Source organism: Chrysemys picta, chromosome 3 (assembly GCF_011386835.1).
Source record: "Chrysemys picta bellii isolate R12L10 chromosome 3, ASM1138683v2, whole genome shotgun sequence".
NCBI lineage: Eukaryota > Metazoa > Chordata > Testudines > Emydidae > Chrysemys > Chrysemys picta.
Genome location: NC_088793.1, coordinates 115,212,364 through 115,232,414, shown reverse-complemented (window position 1 = coordinate 115,232,414; position 20,051 = coordinate 115,212,364). Strand labels below are relative to the sequence as shown.

Genomic DNA, 20,051 nt, shown 5'->3' with positions numbered 1-20,051 from the left:
CTTCTTTGAGTTGTTTCTTTGCTGTTTAATCCTTAATAAATCGAGAATGAATAAAATAGAGTTTGACTGTATACTCTGTTCTAAATTTTGAATGCAGGAATACACTGAATTCTGAGGAAAGCACAAATCAGTATTCATCTGCACTGAATTATTTAATTTTCTTGACAGAGAAGCTGTTTCATTTAGGATAAATACATATGTGTTTCTTTACAGATCCAGCTGTTGGAAAGCCTGCTGGAATCCTGGACAGAATATGAAAACAATGTGCAGTGCCTGAAAACTTGGTTTGATACCCAAGAGAAGAGATTGAAGAAACAACAGAGAATTGGAGATCAGGCTTCAGTCCAGAATACCATGAAAGACTGTCAGGTAACATTTTCTTGAAAACCGCGGGTTCTCTTTCCTGCATGTAGAAACAGCACCTAACAAACATGGGGTGAAATCTTGGCTCCATTGAAATCAATGATGAAATTCCCCTTGAGTTCAGTGGGGTGAAGATTTCACCACAAAAGTGCAACTTGTAAAGGAGTAATAGTGTGCTGAACGTACTTAATGCATACACTTATGTGAATACTAACTTAATAATTGTAATAGTAATAATGAAGCAGGGCCATGCCCAGGTATGCTGAATTTCTATGAGTTAAAGGGATACATTCTGTTTTCTGGGCAGCCACTTTTCTGGATTTCACTGTTATGAACATTGCGCTTGACTGCTTAAAAAGTTTACTTCCCCTCCTTCAGATGCCCTCCCTTCCTTGGACATGCTGGGGAAAATGTGCTTTAAAACAAATTTGGCCTATATACTCCTTCCCCATGGAAAATGCACAAAGAAACCAAATTAATTCAGATTTTCCGGACCACTAAGGCCATTTTGTGTCACATAAGCAACTCAAAGGACCTTAAATCAGCCAGAGACAGTTAGTGGAAAACTCCCACTGTGCCGGGGAACTCTCTGCTGATGGACTGCTGGAGAAGATGGCTCCTCCTGAATCATCTGCCCCCCACCCTTGCCCCTCCTGTAAGAGGGAGGAGGAGACGAGGCATGGCATGGATGGAACCTTCCACAGGCCTTAAGTCACTGAGCCTATGCAGCCCTAACGTGCTCCAGGGCCTGGTGGCCCTGAATCAGGGAACCACAATCAGCTCTCTAGTCCAGTAGGGACAGCATGATATTGGGAATTTTAAAAGTGAAGGAATGTCTTGCTTCTTTTCAGGTCAGGGAAAATAGAGTAGGAGCCTCTAGAGAAATCAGCTTGGATATGGACTTCCAAGCCAGAGCATCAGTATGGTATCAGGGCTCAGATCCCGCCAGACTGATTTAATCTACTAGACAACAAACAGGAATTACCTATTTGAAATGGTGAAAAATTCAAAGCTCTAGGCCAGCTATATCCCCATGAGCATGGAGAGTCTGTAATGCTCAATGTTATGGTCCTGTTAAGAGGAATAGGGGAATTTTCACCTATTGGTGCTATTCATTTCTTTCTTCCCAAGCTTTCCATCAACACGGTATTATGACGCTGTATTAGTTAAGTCACCAGGTAAATCGTCATAATCAGAAGGGCTTGAAATTTTTTTTCACATGAAAACTGAGATCCTAGAAAGTACAATAAAATATTGCCAGGATTCACAAATTTAGTAACTCCATCTGTGTTTCTGTAAATGCAGAGGGCTGGTATGTTTGGCAGTGTCAGAAGTTACCATTTTAAAGTTCTCTCCCGTGAACTTCAAACTGAATCCAACTTGTGGCTTCAGTACAAATGACTTTATTATTTCAGTACAATAAAGCAAATAACCCATACAATGAAGCCACCATGCATAATTAGCACAACTTGACATAGTTGGCAGACTCTGCTTGGCAGAGGTCCAAAGCTTGATCCGATTTATTACACTCGTGGTTCCTTTGGGTCAGGGATGTCAACAAATTCACAGCTGTGTGAATGGCAAGACTTTGATCATTAGAAAAACAAATTGTTTAAAAAATAACTTCACTAGGGTGTCAAACATTGTCAGGTATTCAGTTAAACTAACACAAAAGCTACAGTTTATGTATTAACAGGTACTGAGACTGATCCAGTATCACTTAAATAGTTAAGGGCAGCCTTTATTTTTTTCATCATAGATCAGAAACATAAATGACTCTTTAACAGAGTTATCAGATTGAAAGGATAGACATCTCAGTTTCCTCTGTAAATATTTCTGGCTCCCTGTGTATTTCTGGCGTTTGATGCTTTGCCAGTTTAAATCACATCCACCTTTTTTTTTTTTTGGAACAACCACATACAGACTTAAATAATACATTTTAACATTAAAATCAATTAGATTGGTTAAAAATGTCAGATTTAATTGGCACAGCTAAAAAGTGAACAATTGGCTGTTTTGGTGTCAGATGTTATGAAAATGATGCAAGTATTAATCCAAGCTTATGCTCTGGAGATGGACCAAGGAGTCCAGGTTTTTATTTTCTGAAACCTCATTGATTCCAAAACGCAAACTTGGTTTGGAAACAAGCTCCATTTTATCTAAACGACCAAAACTAAGAAGTGGTGAGAGTACAATAAATGTTCTGGTTTGGGTACTTCCCAATTTATATGCCATTGTCCATGAGAATGAGGGGAAAATATGTAGAAATACTGAAATTCGATAAAGAAAAATATGCCAAATGCTTTGACTATCAACTAGTTTCTACATTTTAGTTGCTAAAACAGATACCATGAGCTCAGAAAATAAAGAGCATAAGAGAAACGGAAAGGATTATAACAAAGTTAAAAATAATGGAAACGTGGAACAGAATACATGAAATGGATAAGAATAAACAATAGACTGAAATTCATCATACTTGTAAAACTTGGAATGTGCTTATGTCTGTGTATGCTATAGATTGAGGCCCAAATTCTGCCCATGCAATCCTACTGGTATTATGGGTTTTCAAGGGTGTAACTTGGGTAGGGTTTGGTCCTTAATACTCACTTGCTACCTGATGAATATTAATGAGTATCTACAGTTTTTGTCTGATTCATCTCTTCGAAAGGAGTAGCTTTGGGAGTATAGAGGAGGTGGGGAGTGCAGACTCAGATACCTCAGGATCAGTGGTTTCCAAACTTTAACAGCCTGTGAACCCCTTTCTCTGACATATCAAGTCTCACGAACCCCCTCCTAAAAATGAATATTTCCAGGGTTTTTCTCCTTTACCTAAGAATAAATTATAAAAACAGTGATCTTGGAAATATAACATTTGTTTTTATGATGCTTATTACACACTATTTAGTATTAATTATTATTTATCATTACAGTATTTTTATTACATTATGAAAACGGCAACACTCTTCCAAGATCTCACTTTCGTACCTTGTATCACTTTGAATAAGCCTGTTATAAGACAAGGCTCTCCTACGTTTCATCAAGGAGTATCAGATGTGAAACAGCAGGAAGGGATTTAAGAAGCCAACTCAGAGTTCCTCCTACACAAGCATTCAGGTCTTGAGCAGTCCAGGCAAACAAAGCTTAAACTTGTTCTTCATAATAATTTAAAAACAATACTAGCTGCCTATTAAATTTTAAAAACAGCAAAAAATATTCACCTCCCTTTCTGTTTCTTATAAGGAGTCTTGAAGTTTAAATCTCCTCAGTATGATAGATATGCTTACTTTGATCTGCTTAGCTCTTGGAAGTCCAGGGGCTCCGGGCTGCCGGCCCCATGCTGCCCGGGGTCCCTAGGGACAGTTCTGTCCACCATTAGGGAATTTTTTCCCGAGAACCCCCTGTAATATTTCGCGAACCCCAGTTTGGGAACCACTGCGTCAGGATCAATGTGCAATCCAGAAGGCAGACCTATAGATCCCAGGCCATGACCTGGCAGCATTGATCCCTTTACACTACCTCCAAACAGGATAGGCATAGATGAGTAATTACTGCTCCAGCAAGCTGTTAGGGATTTCCACTTAGAAGTGCACCAGTTATCCAAAGGAGCACGCCATGGAGAGCATTTGTTTTCTGGGTTCTTCCACCCTCCATCCAAGTTTGTCACTCCAAAACTGCTGGAGCCTTGGAGAAGTTGAGACGTGTGGGGTCTCTGCAGGCAGAGCAGCTCATGCAGCAGAGCTGCTGTGCTCCATTTCTTAATAATGGGTCCACGTTGAGATTACTAAATCCAGATGCCAATGACCAGTTAAAAGGTATGTGAAATGAATGAACTAAGAAACAAGGAAATGCTTCTCTTTTGATAATGAATAGAGCAGTTTCCTGTAGATCCATGTGTCTCCTAACTATTGTTTTTAATTATTTTGGACCTGTATATGAGAGCAAGACATTCTGCATTGTAGTAATGTAAATAGAATCATTCACACTCAGCATTAACGTTGTTTTTTTTCTTTAAAGTAAATATGGGAAATAGAAAATATGCCATAGAAATTGTTGATGGATTTTTATTGTTAAGGGAATAATAAGCATACCACTGTGCTCTTCCCATTCTTATAATTGCAGAAGTTGAGGGTCTGCAGAGTTTTTGTATCTGGAAGCATTATCGATCTAAACCCAATACATGAATGCTTGTGTCTTTCAGGAGTTGGAAGAGTTGATTAAAGCAAAGGAAAAAGAAGTCGAGAAAATAGAACAGAGTGGCCTTTCCTTGGTCCGGAATAAGAAGGAAGAAGTCTCTAATGTTGTCATGAGTACCCTGCAAGAATTTAACCATTCCTGGGCCAATTTGGACCACATGGTGAGAGAACGTGGTTCTGTTAATCAAGAGGCAAACTGTGTCTGGTATCCCTATAAGTGGCCCTTACCAGAAAGCAACAGGTGGATTTCTTCTGAGTGGGAGGGAGGGGAGTAGATAGTCTAGGAGACTGGGCAGTGAGTCTGTACCTACCTTCATGTGATTACACATATAAAATGGGTATAAAAATTCCCATTTCACAGGGGTATTGAATTCTTATTCATTAAAGTTTTCACAGTGCTTTCAGATTTCATATGAAATGCACTGTATTAATTACAAGGACAGCCTTTTAAAGTACACACATTACAAGTACAGTGTATGCAGTACTGCCCCTAAGCCTATAAATAAACCTACAGCCATAGGTCGAATTAGGGGGAAAATGGCAGGGGTGCTGGAACTAGGGGTGCTGGGGTTGCAGCAGCACCCCCTGACTTGAAGTGGCTTCCATCACATACAGGGTTTGGAACTTGGTTCAATGGCTTTCAGCACCCCTGCTTCCAAGCTCCACCCACAAAAGTCATCTCCACCCATAGGAGTTTCCAAAATCAGACGCTGCTCCCATTAGATTGTGGAGAGGATCAAAATAAAAAAATGCTGCTCTCGGAGCTCCACTGGGCGCCTTTGATTTGACTCCCCCTGCATGGGGCATGACTCTGCTGTTGGTTCTGCTCCGTGGGCTAGGCTGCTTCTTGATTGGTGGGGGAGGAGGGTGGCAGAACTTTACAACGCAACTCACTTTTGGCACCAAATGAGACACCATTTACAGTAACTCACGCAGGTCGGTCCCTTTTCTTTAATGAAGAATAAAATCATTCAAATGTCAGCATTATTATCTATCATCAGTAGGCTTCTGAGTTACAGCCTCACTAGGATTCAGGGGGCAGTTCACAAGTCTCAGATATACTGTTCCAGGTTTTCTGCAGACAACGCTGCAACGGTTACACCCAGTTTGTGTATCTGAGATTTTATGTCTCACCCATAACTACTAGAAATTTGCCTTTTTTAAAAAATGAAAGCTGAGATTCTAGAGAACAAGACAGGAGCTTCAAAGACGTTCTAGTACCTCACCCTGCTGTGAACTGGCCCATGAAAAAGCCTGATCAACAGCTGTGAAAAATAGTTTTTCTCATAGTCACTATGTGTGCTATCAGTAATGACAAACCATGTGATTTAAGGGCTAAGTACTGAACATCAGACCCCCTTTAAGGTGTCATATGTTGTGCAGCCAAAGATTGAGACACCCAAAGTCACTAATCACATCTGAAAATCTTGGCCAGAATTGTTATGTGACCAAGCACATTTCTTGTTAAGCATGACTGTAGAACAAATACCACTGAGCCTGGAGTGCTTAACCTTTTTTTTAAATTCAAGATCAAATGAAGGGAATTAATTTAAGCAAATAGCAAATGCGTCTCACACATTCCATATTGATTGATTGTTTTTTTTCTCCCAGGTCGGCCAGCTGAAGATATTGTTGCAGTCTGTGCTTGATCAGTGGAGCATTCACAAAGTGGCTTATGAAGAACTGAATAGTTACCTGATGGAAGCTAGATATTCTTTGTCTCGCTTTCATCTCCTCACAGGTTCCTTGGAAGCAGTGAGAGTCCAAGTCGATAATCTTCAGGTGACTAATGAGTACTGAACCTCCTGACTTCTTAAGAAAAGATTTAAAGATAAATTCTGCCCTCACTACTGCACAGATGTAGCTGACTGCAGAATCTGGCCCTTAACATATGGAATCTTAGATACGCTGCCAAGCCACAACATTTGATGTTAACAAATGTCCTTATACACGTTTCTAGAAGAGCTGGTCCTGAAATTTTTTTAAAAAGTAATTTTTTGTGAAATTGCTTTTTTTATCAAAATATTTTTTCACTAAATTTTCTAACCATCTCTAGTTGTTAGAAATATATGAAGATTAATAGAATTTTTAAAATCCAATTTACTTGTCTTTATTCATGTACTGATAACTTTTGCATTTCTCCATCCCTGAACAATTAAAGTCAGTTTCACTTGTTTAGCATAAGTTCAAGTGCTTGCACGTGTCCATTTCACCGTTAGGGAGTGTGGGCCTTGTGCTCAGTTGTCGGAGAGCTCTTTCCCTTAGCAGTACCCCTCAGGGGGGCTTGAGCGACTCTGTCTCCATAGGCCACTGCATGCTAGTATAAGAGGATAGAGCCGCCCCCAACCCTCCTCAGTCCCTTCTTACCCCCAGTGGCGGTTGTCGGAACAATCTCAGACTTGTTGTCATAAGCTTCCTCCCTCTTTTGTATCTGTACTTTTGTTACTGTTAGGAAGTAGTTAGTTAGTTAAGTTTTAGTGATAGATTTTTTGTCTTAGGTCTTTTTGGACTAGTTTTCATCTGCTGGTACCGAGATCAGTACCAAAATGGTGCTGCACTCACCAGGTTTTAAATCCTGCCGCGCTTGTGCTAAATCTATGCTGGTCAGTAACCCACCCCCGGCCTGTTTGAAATATTCAGGAGAATCCCACATAAGTGACAATTGTCACGTTTCTAAGGAATTTAAGCCCTACTTAAAGAAAACTAAAGTGGCAAGGCTCAAATATTTGCTCATGGAGGCAGCACTTCATCCCCCATCAGACTCTTCTCACTCGAAGAGCGCCCCAAGTACATTGGCCTAGGTTTGGATCAGACCAGAGGTGTCAGCAGCTCCTCAGTCCCATTCACGATACCAAAGAGAAGGCCTAGACCCTCCTCAGGCTCGGTACCTTGCTCAGGCATGTTGGTGCCGAAGCCAAATAGAGGAAGAGACTCTAAGAGACGCTCAGGGAAGAGTCTCTCACTGGAGCACTCTACAGCTAAAAAAAACGGACCGCCACCTCCAGAGCCTGTGCCAGGTCCATCAAGGGCATCCCCAAAAGATCTCTTTGGCAGAGCCATCACTCATTGCTGCTCCCCACCACCCCAAAGACATATGCAGCCACAGGGACCTGCTTTGCTTCTCACTACCGGTATCTCCAGCAGTGCAAGAAAGTTTGCTGTTAGTACCGATGCCTGCAGCACCTACCTCTCTGTGTCAGGAACTCGCCGTACCACTACTTCCCAAGCTTCCCCAAAGGGCAGTGCCATTGAAGGGCAAGCTTCCAATGATATCCCCGGTACCACCATCCCTGGGCTCAGGCTACCTATTCCCAGTCCCAACTTGTTCTTCTCCCCCTAGGTTGGATGTTTGATTCTTCCTCTTTAGACTCAGAGGTACATTTGTCTGTGTCCCATCAGAGACAGTGGGCATACCCTCCATCAGAGGTTTGGGGACTAGGGGTCACGCAACAGTCACAGCACTGGCCTCCTCCTTAGGAGCAAAAACCCAGCCAAGGCCCATATCAGTGACCATTGTAGACATCCTGGGGCATTCCTCCTTCCACTAGGACCTCCCTGCCACTGACTTGTTCTTTGTCATTGAGACTGTTCTGGGAGCATCGGCACCAAGAGCATTATTCTCTGGTACCGAGCAGCCAGAAGTCACTTGGGTGGCTTCCCCACCACAAGTCATGGAGCAGCCACTATCTCAGAATTCTGTGGTGTCCTCTTCGTCATCACCAGATGATGCTGTTGGCGGCAAGATATTCAACACCGCAAGAGGACCACAGGCCTCATCACAATCTATTGAGAAGGATGGCCTCTGTTCTTAACATTCAAGCAGAGGAGTTCTGTGAAAGCTCCCTCAAGTTGGTGAACATTCTGGTATTGGCAGCCCCTACCAGGGTGACCTTGCCAATTAATGAAGCCAATTAATGGAATCTGTCAGGGCGCTATGGCAAACAACGTCCTCCTTACTCCCCACAGCAAAGCGAGCTGAGAGGAGGTCTTGCATCCCCTCTAAGAGGTATGAGGTTGCCTAGAGCATAGGCAACTTTGTCAGCTTTCTTGGCACAAGTGTTGATCATAGAAATTTGTAAAGCAGTGACTTGGTTATCAACCCACACTTTTGGTTCTCATTATCCTGTTTCAGTCTAAGTTGTCATACAGTCACAGTTTAGGTAGACTTAGCCCACCTCCATGTTTGTCCGCTTGTGAGTCACCTACAGTGGAATGGACATATGCAAGCATTTGAAGACGAAAAGAAGGTTACGTACCTTTCTGTAACTGTTCTTCTTCAAGATGTGGTGTACGTGTCCATTCCACGACCTGCCCTCCTTCCCCTCTCTGTAGGAGGTAAAAAGGAACAGAGAGGTTGGGACAGCTCCACCCTCTTATGCCAGCATGTGACAACTGAGGGTGCTTGAGCTGCCTCGATAGGTACTGCTGAGGGAAAAAGTTTTCTGACAACTGTGCACGAGGCACGTACGCACCTACAGTGAAATTGACATGTGCAACACATCTCAAAGAACAAGTTACAGAAAGGCAAGTAATTGTTTTTTTTCCCTTTCAGGTTTCAGTGTTGCAGTGTATGGGTTTCAAACACAGTATTGCCAACCCCAAACTTTCAAAACCATGCGACTAGCTTAAAAATCATGAGGGTTTAAAAAAAAAAAGTCCTTTTTATTTGCCTTCAGGTTTCTGAGTCTTTAGGGAACACTCAGGTCACATTTTCAAGTTTTCCTTTTCGATCATGAGGGCTAGAAACTACACTTTTTTAAAAAACGAAAGCTGAGATTCTCACATATTCAAATGACTCCAGGAGTAGGGGATTTATGAAAAACATCAAGTATCACGCGCTCATAATAAAAACATAATTGAAAACACTGCCAGCACAGAAGTGTGTTTGTTTTAAAACAGTTGTTTTTGGAATTAAAAATAATTGTTGATACATTTCTTATGTCTTAGGACTTATTTAAAAATGTGTTTTATTAATAGTTAATTGGGGGCAAATTTAAGTTGACAGTGTTGCAATGATTGGCAGTCTAGGTAGATGTATATACATGTCAGTGGAGTTGCAAAGATACAAGTGAAGGTGAAAATGGCATATGTGTAAATTTGCAATTCCCAAATTGAGGTCCACAGAGCACTCGCTGACAAATGGTGCTGCCTCTTTTCCTTGTTCCCAGATATTACATTTCATAAAAGGCAGCAAGTAAAACAATAAATATTTTTTTTTCTTTGGGACAGATTGTGGCCCAGCTTGTGGGCCCAAGGTGTCACCTTACTACTTTGAGCTGACAGCCTGTACTGCCACTCACAGCACTGGAAGGGAAATAGGCTCAGCAGAAGCACTGTATTCCTCCTCTCCTTATTTGGGTGGGCAGGAAGAGGTGACTGGGCAGCGCTCCCTTTTACCTCTTCCCCCCCCTCTGCCCCGAACACAGCCAGCAGCAGACAGACCCCGTCCAGTTTACACCCTTGTTGAAAGCAGCAGGGAGACTGGGAGAGGATCTGAGGCTATGCCGTCGAGAGGTGTGATTGCAGCACATGTAAGCATAGCCAAGCTAGATTTGATCAAGATAGTTCGCTAAAAATGGCAACATGGATGGTGACATGGGCTGGCTGACGCAAGTATAAGTCCAACCAGTACCCTGGGTACATACTCAGGTGGCTACCCAGTGCCACTGCCTGTGTTGCCACAGCTTCACTGCTGTTTTTAGCAAGCTAGCTAGATCAAAGTTAGCTCAATTATGCCTACACGTGCTGCAGTCATATCTGCTATTGCAGTGTAGACATCCCCTTAGGACTTGTCAACGCGAACGTTTAGTTTGCAGCAAGCTGGGGTGTGAATCTACCCTTCACTAGCCTGTTGCAGACTAACTCTCCATGTGGACCCTGCTGCCATGCACTAACAGTTCCTTAGTGCACTTTCATCTACTCCCATTTCAAAGCAGGGTAGATCAAAGCACATTAATAGACTGTTAGTGTGTGTCAGCAGGGTCCACATGGAGAGTTAGTGTGTGGAAGACTGGTGTGGGATAGACTTACACGCCAGATTGCTCTGAACTAAATGTTCCTGTAGATCTCCCCTTAGTCACAAGTTCCTTCCCAGGCTTCACTATCCCTCGCTGAGGGTAGATTGTTAACTCATGCTCTAGCCTTAAGCAATTATTGTAGCTGTTCATGAGTCCAAGGATGGGTTGGGAGGTCTCTTAACAAAGAGAGCATCTCATGATCACATTGTTTAAAAAGTTTGAGATCCCTTAATGGCGATGATTTGAATTCCACACTTGTTTAAACTTCTGCTCAATGTAAATAAATAGATTAACAATATTTTTGTAAACATACTTCTTTGTGTTGCTAAGAACATCCTAAATTAATAAGCGGAAGAATTTTAAAAATAAGGTTTATTTTTCACTACTTGTGCTGTTAGTTTACTTTTGTGCATTTCTCTCACTTGGACTGTGGAAAATAGACTAGTCAATTTTAATATTGTTTTTTCAGTAGTTAACCTCCAGTCAGTTTTGCTTTTTATTCCTGATAGACTAGCATATAGTGCAGTCTTTTGGTTGCAAGCACTGCATGTGAATATTTGTTTAAAACTAACTTGTTTCGTTGAAAGGTTTTTACATTTAGGTAAATGGATTTGGTAAAAATGTAATTTTTATAAAATCTAGATTTTGAGCCAAATGTAACCCAACAATGTTTCTTTAAACATATATGTAAGTATGATTTGAATTAATATAGGGATACAAATAAGAAATGTAACTTGATTTCATGAAGTCATATGACTCATGCACTTTTATGGTGAGATTAAAATCTTTTTTATTCTACAGGAGTGGAATAGATCTCAATGGTTTATTTTCTTTTTTCTCTCTATACAGAGACTGCAGGATGAGTTGGAAAAGCAAGAGAACAGCTTACAGAAGTTTGGTTCAGTGACAAACCAGTTATTGAAAGAGTGTCACCCACCAGTCACTGAAACACTTTCTGACACTCTGAAAGAAGTCAATATGAGGTACAAAGCCTGCTTTTGTGTTGAACTTTGTTAAATTGAAAGTTATGGTTGAAAGCTACCAGCTCTCAAAACCTAATTTAAATATATTTGGATCATCTGATTCCCTCATTTTATTTTATTTTGTTCATTGATTTTGTATGAAATATTTTAGAGCTTTAAATATACTTTAAAATGTTGTAAATTGTTCAAAAATATTTAGGTTACTCGAGTCCGGAGAGGACTGAAGAAACAGAAGGGCATAACCAAGTTATTTGCCTACATAATGGCAAATAAAATTAAATGTTGATAAATGCAAAGTAATGCAAAATGGAAGGAAAAACTTAAAGATTCATATATATATATGCACCTTACAGTGTTTAGATGTATTCTAAATTAAATGTATCAACTCTGGATGGGGACCTGGGCTTCACATAAACAGCTCAATGAAAGCCTCTGTTCAAGATATAGCTGCAGTCAAAAAACCAAACAAGATGTTAGGATGCACAGGGAACAGGATGGAAAATAATACCAAAGACATCTTTATGCCATTATATAAATCAATGGCTTGCCCTCATCCTGAATACTGTTTGTAGTACTGATCATCCCATCTCAAAGAGGATACTGCAGAATTAGAAGGCTCCACAGATGAATGAGGAGAATGATTAAGGTTATGGAAAATTATCATAAGAGGAGAGATTGAAAAGTTTGGGATTTTTACTTTACAGAGGAATAAGACAGGACTTGACAAAAGTATTAAAAATAATATACAATATTGAGAAGGTAAACTGGGAATTTCTGTTTTCTGTGTTCAGAGTAGCAGCCGTGTTAGTCTGTATCCGCAAAAAGAACAGGAGTACTTGTGGCACCTTAGAGACTAATTTGTTAGTCTCTAAGGTGCCACAAGTACTCCTGTTCTGTTTTCAGTGTCTCAGTTCTGGAAAAGTGAGTGAATTGAAGGGCGGCAAATTTCAAAACTGATAAAGGAAATGCTTTTTCACACAACACGTGATTAGACTGTAAAACTCTTTGCCACAAGATGTCATTGCAGCCAAGAATTTAGCAAGATTTAAAGAGGGATTGAATGTTTGTATGGATAACAAGAATATCCAAAGTTGTTATAGTTAATACTTTTTTTTAAAAGGTTTTTTTTTAGAAGGGATGTAAACCCTCAGACTTCAGAACTTTAACCAATTTGTGACTATTAGTGGCTAGTAGGAAACTGTATCGCCCCTCTTCTGCCTGCTGTGGGGGTTTTCTTGCCCCTTTTTTGCAAGCATCTAATGCTGGCTATTATCAGAGACAAATATGATGCAGTATGGCAGTTCATGTGAACATACATTCCTGTGTTTAAGTGCTCAGAGAAAATATTGTACTACTGATTTTTTTAAAGTATGATTTAAAACAGCATCAGTTTATATAATAACCATGATCTAATCTAATTTAAGAGTCATAAGAGTTACTCACTTGTTTTCTAAACCACTACTTGTTAAAGCAAACAGATGTGTAATTCTTTACATATCTATGAACAGTATATAATTGCTACTTTAGGCCTTCTTCTGTATAGCTCTGTTAACGCACATGCTTTGACATATCCATTTGATATATCTGCCAGGTGGAATAACCTTCTGGAAGAGATTGCAGAACAGCTACATTCCAGTAAGGCCCTGCTTCAGCTCTGGCAGAAGTACAAAGACTGTTACAGCCAGTGCTCCTCCTCAGTCCAGCAGCATGAGGACCAAACCAATGAGCTGTTGAAGACAGCCACTAACAAGGACATAGCTGATGATGAAGTCACTGCTTGGATTCAGGATTGCAATGTACGTTCAGTAAGCTTACTGCTTTAGCACAATTGCATGGGCTAATATCACAGCAGGGTTTCCTATACTAAACTGTTTATCCAGGCTAATCAAAATAGTTTGAGATTTGTATATAGGGGAGATATTTTCTCTTCACTAAAGAATCCTTCAGGCATTAACCGTGGGCTTTGCCTTTCCTACCCAGATCCTACCATGGGACAAGGCCAAAGGGGCCCTCACCTTCCTGAATCAGGAATTCAGGGTACTGAGTTCTCCTGGGTTCCTCAGATTTTCTCACACAAACTTCATTCCTCGTCCTAAATGTTAGTTCAGACACTTCTGTGTATTGGTCTAGGCCCATGCTAGAGGCAGATGAATTGAATTATTGTGTGCACCTATCTTTGGGCCCAATCCTTTGGTCTTTCCTTATCCAAGTCACAGTTACTTGGTCAAATATTCCATTGATTTCAGTGGGAGTGCTCACATGAGAGAGGATTGCAAGGTCTGCTGCTATGATTTAGCCTACATACTCTAGACTAGAAAATACATAAGGCAGAGCAGAAGAGATCAGTTTAAAATCTTTTCCCGCCTCTCTTTCATTGTGAAAGGACATGATGCACTCTGTTGAAATCTCAAGATTCTGCCCCTTCACCAGTTTACCCACATCTCATGTCAAAGGTACAATTTATCTCCTAAACTTAGACAAATTTCTTCATTTAGGAGTTACGATAGCCCATTATACCTCTGCCTTTGATAGGCAGATTGTCATAGAGGTTGCCTGGAGCACCCTCCAGCATCAGGCCACGGCACAACAGGCACGTCAGCCTCAGTTCACTCTTTCTGAGTCCTCAGTTACTCCACTCCGGCTCTCCTGCTTTAATAATATCCCTTCTTAGAGCTGGTTATTACCAAAATATAGCTCATTGCATCTGCAACAGAAGTCCCAAACATAGTCCATCTCCCACATCTGGTGGATATAGTCTTTAAAGCCCTGCTCTTCCCAGCAGGCACCCCTCTCCCGCCCTCTCTGTGAGTAGTCCTTCCTTACCACACTCTGGTGCCATCTGCCACATGTAGGCTCCAACGTCCCTCTGCTAGGACAGCCACCCCAGCCCTATCAGCTAGAGTACAACCCCGCTCTTCCCAGCAGGAAACCACACAGCTGCTCTGCTGGGAGATCATCCTCACCAGGGGAGTATCCTTCCCTAGACCCACGTGTTAAGTCATCAGCAAGTAAGCCCCTCCACTGGTCTCCTGCCATCAGCTCTTTGGCTTGGGGATGCCATCCAGCAAACCCCTCTTCTGCTATCCTGCCTTCAGCTTTCCCCAGGAACCTTCCACAGCTTCCTTCTGGGACCTTCCACCATCCACCTGGTATCTGGCAGCTCTCACCTGCCCTTTTCCTGAATGACTCAGACTGTGCTCTAAGACAACCCTCACTCACTCACTGAGAGAACATCTCCGATTCTCCCCATTCTTTATAGCCCCAGGTGCTGACAGGCCCTCTTAATTGGCCAAACTGGTAGCTTTAGATTTTCAGAAAGCTTTTGACAAGGTCCCTCACCAAAGACTATTAAGCAAAGTAAGCTGTCATGGGATAAGAGGGAAGGTTCTCTCATGGATTGGTAACTGGTTAAAAGATAGGAAACAAAGGGTAGGAATAAATGGTCAGTTTTCAGAATGGAAAGAGGTAAATAGTGGTGTCCCCTAGGGGTCTGTATTGGGACCAGTCCTATTCAACATATTCATAAATAATCTGGAAAAAGGGGTAAACATTGAGGTGGCAAAATTTGCAGATGATACAAAACTACCCAAGATAGTTCAGTCCAGGGCCGGCTCCAGGGTTTTGGCCACCCCAAGCAGCCAAAAAAAAAAAAAAAAAGCCGCGATCAAGATCTGTGGCGGCAATTCGGCGGGAGGTCCTTCGCTCCGAGCGGGAGTGAGGGACCGTCCGCCGAATTGCCACCGAATACCTGGACGTGCCGCCCGCTCCAGAGTGGCCGCCCCAAGCACCTGCTGCCAGGCTGGTGCCTGGAGCCGGCCCTCCTTAAGTCCCAGGCAGAAGAGCTACAAAAGGATCTCTCAAAACTCGCTGACTAGGCAACAAAATGGAAGATGAAATTCAGTGTTGATAAATGCAAAGTAATGCACATTGGAAAACATAATCCCAACTCTACATATAAAATGATGGGGTCTATATAGCTGTTACCACTCAACAGCAGCAGTCAAAAAAGCAAACAGAATGTTAGGAATCATTAAAAAAGGGATAGAGGATAAGACCAATAATATCATATTGCCTCTATATAAATCCATGGTACGCCCACATTTGAATACTGCATGAAGATGTGGTCACCCCATCTCAAAAAGGATATATTGGAAAAAGTTCAGAAAAGGGCAACAAAAATGATTAGGGATATGGAATGGCCTCCGTATGAGGAGAGATTAATAAGACTGGGACTTTTCAGCTTGAAAAGAGACTACTAAGGGGGGATATGATTGAGGTCTATAAAATCATGACTGGTGTGGAGAAAGTAAATAAGGAAGTGTTATTTACTCCCTCTCATAATACAAGAACTAGGGGTCACCAAATGAAATTAATAGGCAACAGGTTTAAAACAAACAAAAGGAAGTATTTCTTCACACAACACACAGTCAACCTGTGGAAATCTTTGCCAGAGGATGTGAAGGCCAAGACTATAACAGGATTCAAAAAAGAACTAGATAAATTCATGGAGGGATAGGTCCATCAATGGCTATTTGCTAGGATGGGCAGGGATGGTGTCCCTAGCCTCTGTTTGCTAGGAGCTGAGAATGAGCGATGGGGAATGGATCACTTGATGATTACCTGTTCTGTTCATTCCCTCTGGGGCACCTGGCATTGGCTACTGTCAGAAGACAGGATACTGGGCTTGATGGACCTTTGATCTGACCCACTATGGCCGTTCTTATGTTCACCTATTCTGGCACAGAGAGCTGGACCTGTTTCATTTACCGGGGCCAGCCACCCTGTGACACAGGTCCTCGCCATTTTCATTCAATTTAGTGTAAGCTATCAAAATATACAGATAAAAAATTGCTACCTAAAATTGCATTCATGGGTTTTGCAGGCAGTTGGGTTCACAACCAGAAATGCCAAAGTAGGATTATTTCCTCCTGTGCTCATTTGGCATGCTTTTGCCATGAAGACTAAGCAAAAAAAAATATATATATATATGGATTTAAAAAATCTTCCAACTAGATTAGTTAAGTTAAAGAGAGGGTGTTTCCAGTCAAAGTTGAACTTACTGATCCAAAGTGAGGTATTTTCGCTTCTAGAAATGACGACATATCATGCTTTCCACATGTGTTTCTGATCAGTGCTCAAAATTTGCATGTAAATAGCTGATCAGTCACTCCTTTTCCAATCCTTTGAACATATGTATTAAAACATGTTCTTTTTCATACTACAGAGGTCAATCAAGAGTTACTAAAGGCTTTTCCAGTGGAATGTAGTAGTATTTATGTTTAAATGTAATCAGTTTTTTTTTCATGAGTTACATGACAAATTTTGAGAACCCCAAGAGCTCAGCTGAGATTGTTTTGAAGCAGAGTGATTTTTAAGCTTTTGTTCACTACAGGATCTATTGAAATGCCTGGGGACAGTGCAGGATTTCCTGTTTGTTCTCCATGAACTTGGAGAGCAGCTTAAGCAACAAGTGGAGACTTCTGCAGCAGCAGCTATTCAGTCTGATCAACTCTCCCTGAGCCAAAACTTGTCAGCCTTAGAGCAGGCTCTCATCAGGCAAAAGGCTATACTTCAGGTATGAAAAGCTTGCTTGTATTCATTGCTCCTAATCATTCCATTCTGCCTAAAAAAATGTGTGCACTAATCTAGCCAAAGTTGCACAGAAAATTACACCCAAAGAAAGGTGCATTATCTGCACAGGTGTATTCGCTAGAGATCCATGTAGTATGTGTAGTACAGCTAAAGGTGGGAGAATCCAACTAGCATGCCCAAACCTATAGTAGGAAATTAGGAAGATGAATCCCAGTGCTGAAAAAAGGACAACAAACCTTGCAAGAGGGGCAGAAATTTACCATAGGAAGCTAGAAACCCCATCGTAATTGTGGACATGACAGTCAGTCAGACAGTGTATAGAGCTAACCTCCAGATCCACAGGAGCTACTTAGCTATAAGGAACTAGGAAATATCAAGGAGTCCCTCACAGTCAATAAACATGTAGAGAAACCAGGGCTGGATTTTTAAAAGCATTCATCATTAATCTAGCTCTTCGCCTATTGAAGTCAGTGAGAGTGCTACCATTTACTTCAATGGGAAAAGGCCACTGCTTTTGAAAATTCCACGATAAATATGTACAGGAGTCACTAAAGAAACTGGTTTCAGAGTAGCAGCCATGTTCGTCTGTATCCGCAAAAAGAACAGGAGTACTTGTGGCACCTTGGAGACTAACAAATAGTTAAGGTGTTTGTAGCCCACGAAAGCTTATGCTCAAATAAATGTGTTAGTCTCTAAGGTGCCACAAGTACTCCTGTTCTTTTTGAGTAAAGAAACTGTGCTCATAGATCAGTAGCCAATGGCATGGGAAATGTCCAGTTCTGCTGATTAAAGCACAACAATGAAGGCACAGCACAAGTCCTTCAGCAAAAGTACACATGCATGAAAAAAGTACAGGGAAGTAACTTATATCCAGATGGCTGTGTGCTGTAGAAAGTGCTCATAAGACTGCCGGTTCGGTTTGTTAAACCTATAAAATAACAAACATGCATGCCATTTTATAAAGAGTGTAAAAGAAGGGGGCTTTTATAGCAATCTAGAATTTAACTGTGACTACTATTTATTTTTATTAACAGTATTAAGCCGACAATTTGGTTTTATAAAGGGAAAAGTTTAATTATCTCAAGACACCTTAACTATTTTTAAAGTAACATTACAGTTTTAGCATTCAGTCCTGAAACCTTAAAATTAAGATCAAGCTAAGAATTTGGGGGGTTAAATTTTCTCTTTTTAAATTAATTTGTGTGTGTGATTTTATTTGGAATTACATTTATGCAGAGTTTCAAGTGTTACAACAAAGCTATTTTTATGGTAAAGGATCTCCAAATTAGCCCTAATTTTTTTGAAAAGTGCCATTGTTAATTCCTTTGAACTCCTAACAGAACTGATTTACTCGCAACTTTCTTGAAAAGTAAAGGTTTACTGTTGCCCTCTATTCATCAAAGCACTTAAGCTGTATATTCAGATCAGGCCACCCCCCACAAAAAAGAGGCTCCACTGACCTAGCAAGAGATTGCCAGTTACAATCAGTAGGAGCAGATCGATGAAGTACTACACCCAAGCAGACCTAAGAGGCAGGGGCAGAGCACACACCTGACTGACAACAGGTTCATACCACCTCAAAATATGTGCTTAAGTCCCATTGACTTCAGTGTGCATGTGCTTAAAGTTAAGCATGTGCTAAGTACTTTGCTGAATTGGTGCTTTAAAGACTAAATGGTGTATGTTTTGTTACAATCAACTCTTGTTTTCATGCCTAGCAAAAGGATTATAACCTCACTTTCAAAACAAATACAGCCTTTACTATGAAGGCAGTATCACTGCCCCTGTAATCAAAAAATATTGGTTCTACTGTGGAGAAGCAATCAGCAGTCACATTGCTACCAGTGAGAATTGCTATTATAGGAGTTGGAGTATCAGAATGACTGAAAGGGCAGTGAGGAGCATAGCAAGAACATGAATATTATGTGACCTCATGTTAAGCTTTTAAATTGTGGACTTTCTTTTGTGCCTAAGGCTGGAGTTCTAGACTATGAGACATTTGCTAAGAGCCTAGGAGGCCTGGAGGCCTGGATAACAGAAGCTGAAGAAATGTTGAAAGGACAAGATCCCAGTCATTCATCTGACCTCTCTACAATCCAGAATAGGATGGAAGAACTCAAAGTGAGTGGCAAATATAGACAGTGTGACATTAAATTAAGGTCAGCACGATCCATGTAAAGATGCTCACCGACTTATGCATGCATTCCGTTCCGGAACGCCTTGCGTAAGTTGAATTTTGCGTAAGTCAGGAACGCATCTCCAACAATTACACACACACATACACACAAAAAAAAGCTTACAGAACTTATGGAAGTTTGTCAGTAAGTGCGGATTTCCGTAAATCGGGGTTGTGTAACCCAGAGAGAGTCTGTACAGTATAGCATACGCACAAAATCAACATATGCGTTCACTTATCATCAAAGACCTCACGTACACACACTAAAGATAGAAAACCAAAAGTTAATTCTGGCAGTCTATCCTTAACTGCCTTCCTTGTGCCTCAGTGTAAGAAGGATCTGGATGGGCAAACTAGTTGGAATAAAATAAGTACCAAAACATCCAAACTTGAATTGAACAGTTTTAGAAGTTTAGAAAAGTGTGTGTGTTTTCTTTTATCTCTGTTCTCTTCATATTCCTGAATCTCTGCAATTCATGAGCCTGGCACAGAAAGTAGAAAAGGTAAAGTACCACAAAAGAAGCTCTTTTATTTCTGCCGACATGGAAGCAGGAAGACTGTTCACCTAAGCTTTGCAGATACAAGAGGTTCACATAAGAATGATTTGGACATCCAGACCTTTGGGTGCTTACCTAAACTGAACCTTCAAACATTTGGACAGCTAACTGGATATTATGTGCTGTGTCTCATTTCCTCTCATATCTGGATACTGTCAGGAAAGAAAATA

At 41.1% G+C, this 20,051-nt stretch overlaps 1 protein-coding gene across 21 annotated transcripts in view; it reads left to right on the top strand.

Annotated features, from left to right (window-relative positions):
- Positions 1-20,051, top strand: part of SYNE1 (spectrin repeat containing nuclear envelope protein 1) — a 488,794-nt gene that overhangs the window by 402,747 nt on the left and 65,996 nt on the right. For all 21 annotated transcript variants that reach the window (XR_010599728.1, XR_002889944.3, XR_010599727.1 and 18 more), the window contains 7 exons: positions 214-369; positions 4,562-4,717; positions 6,168-6,338; positions 11,423-11,556; positions 13,148-13,352; positions 16,949-17,131; positions 19,123-19,269. Coding sequence is in view for 18 of the 21 variants with exons in the window: in XM_065588833.1 (XP_065444905.1) it covers positions 214-369; positions 4,562-4,717; positions 6,168-6,338; positions 11,423-11,556; positions 13,148-13,352; positions 16,949-17,131; positions 19,123-19,269 (1,152 nt within the window). In the remaining 3 variants the exon portion in view is untranslated. The remainder of the gene's footprint in view (positions 1-213; positions 370-4,561; positions 4,718-6,167; positions 6,339-11,422; positions 11,557-13,147; positions 13,353-16,948; positions 17,132-19,122; positions 19,270-20,051) is intronic.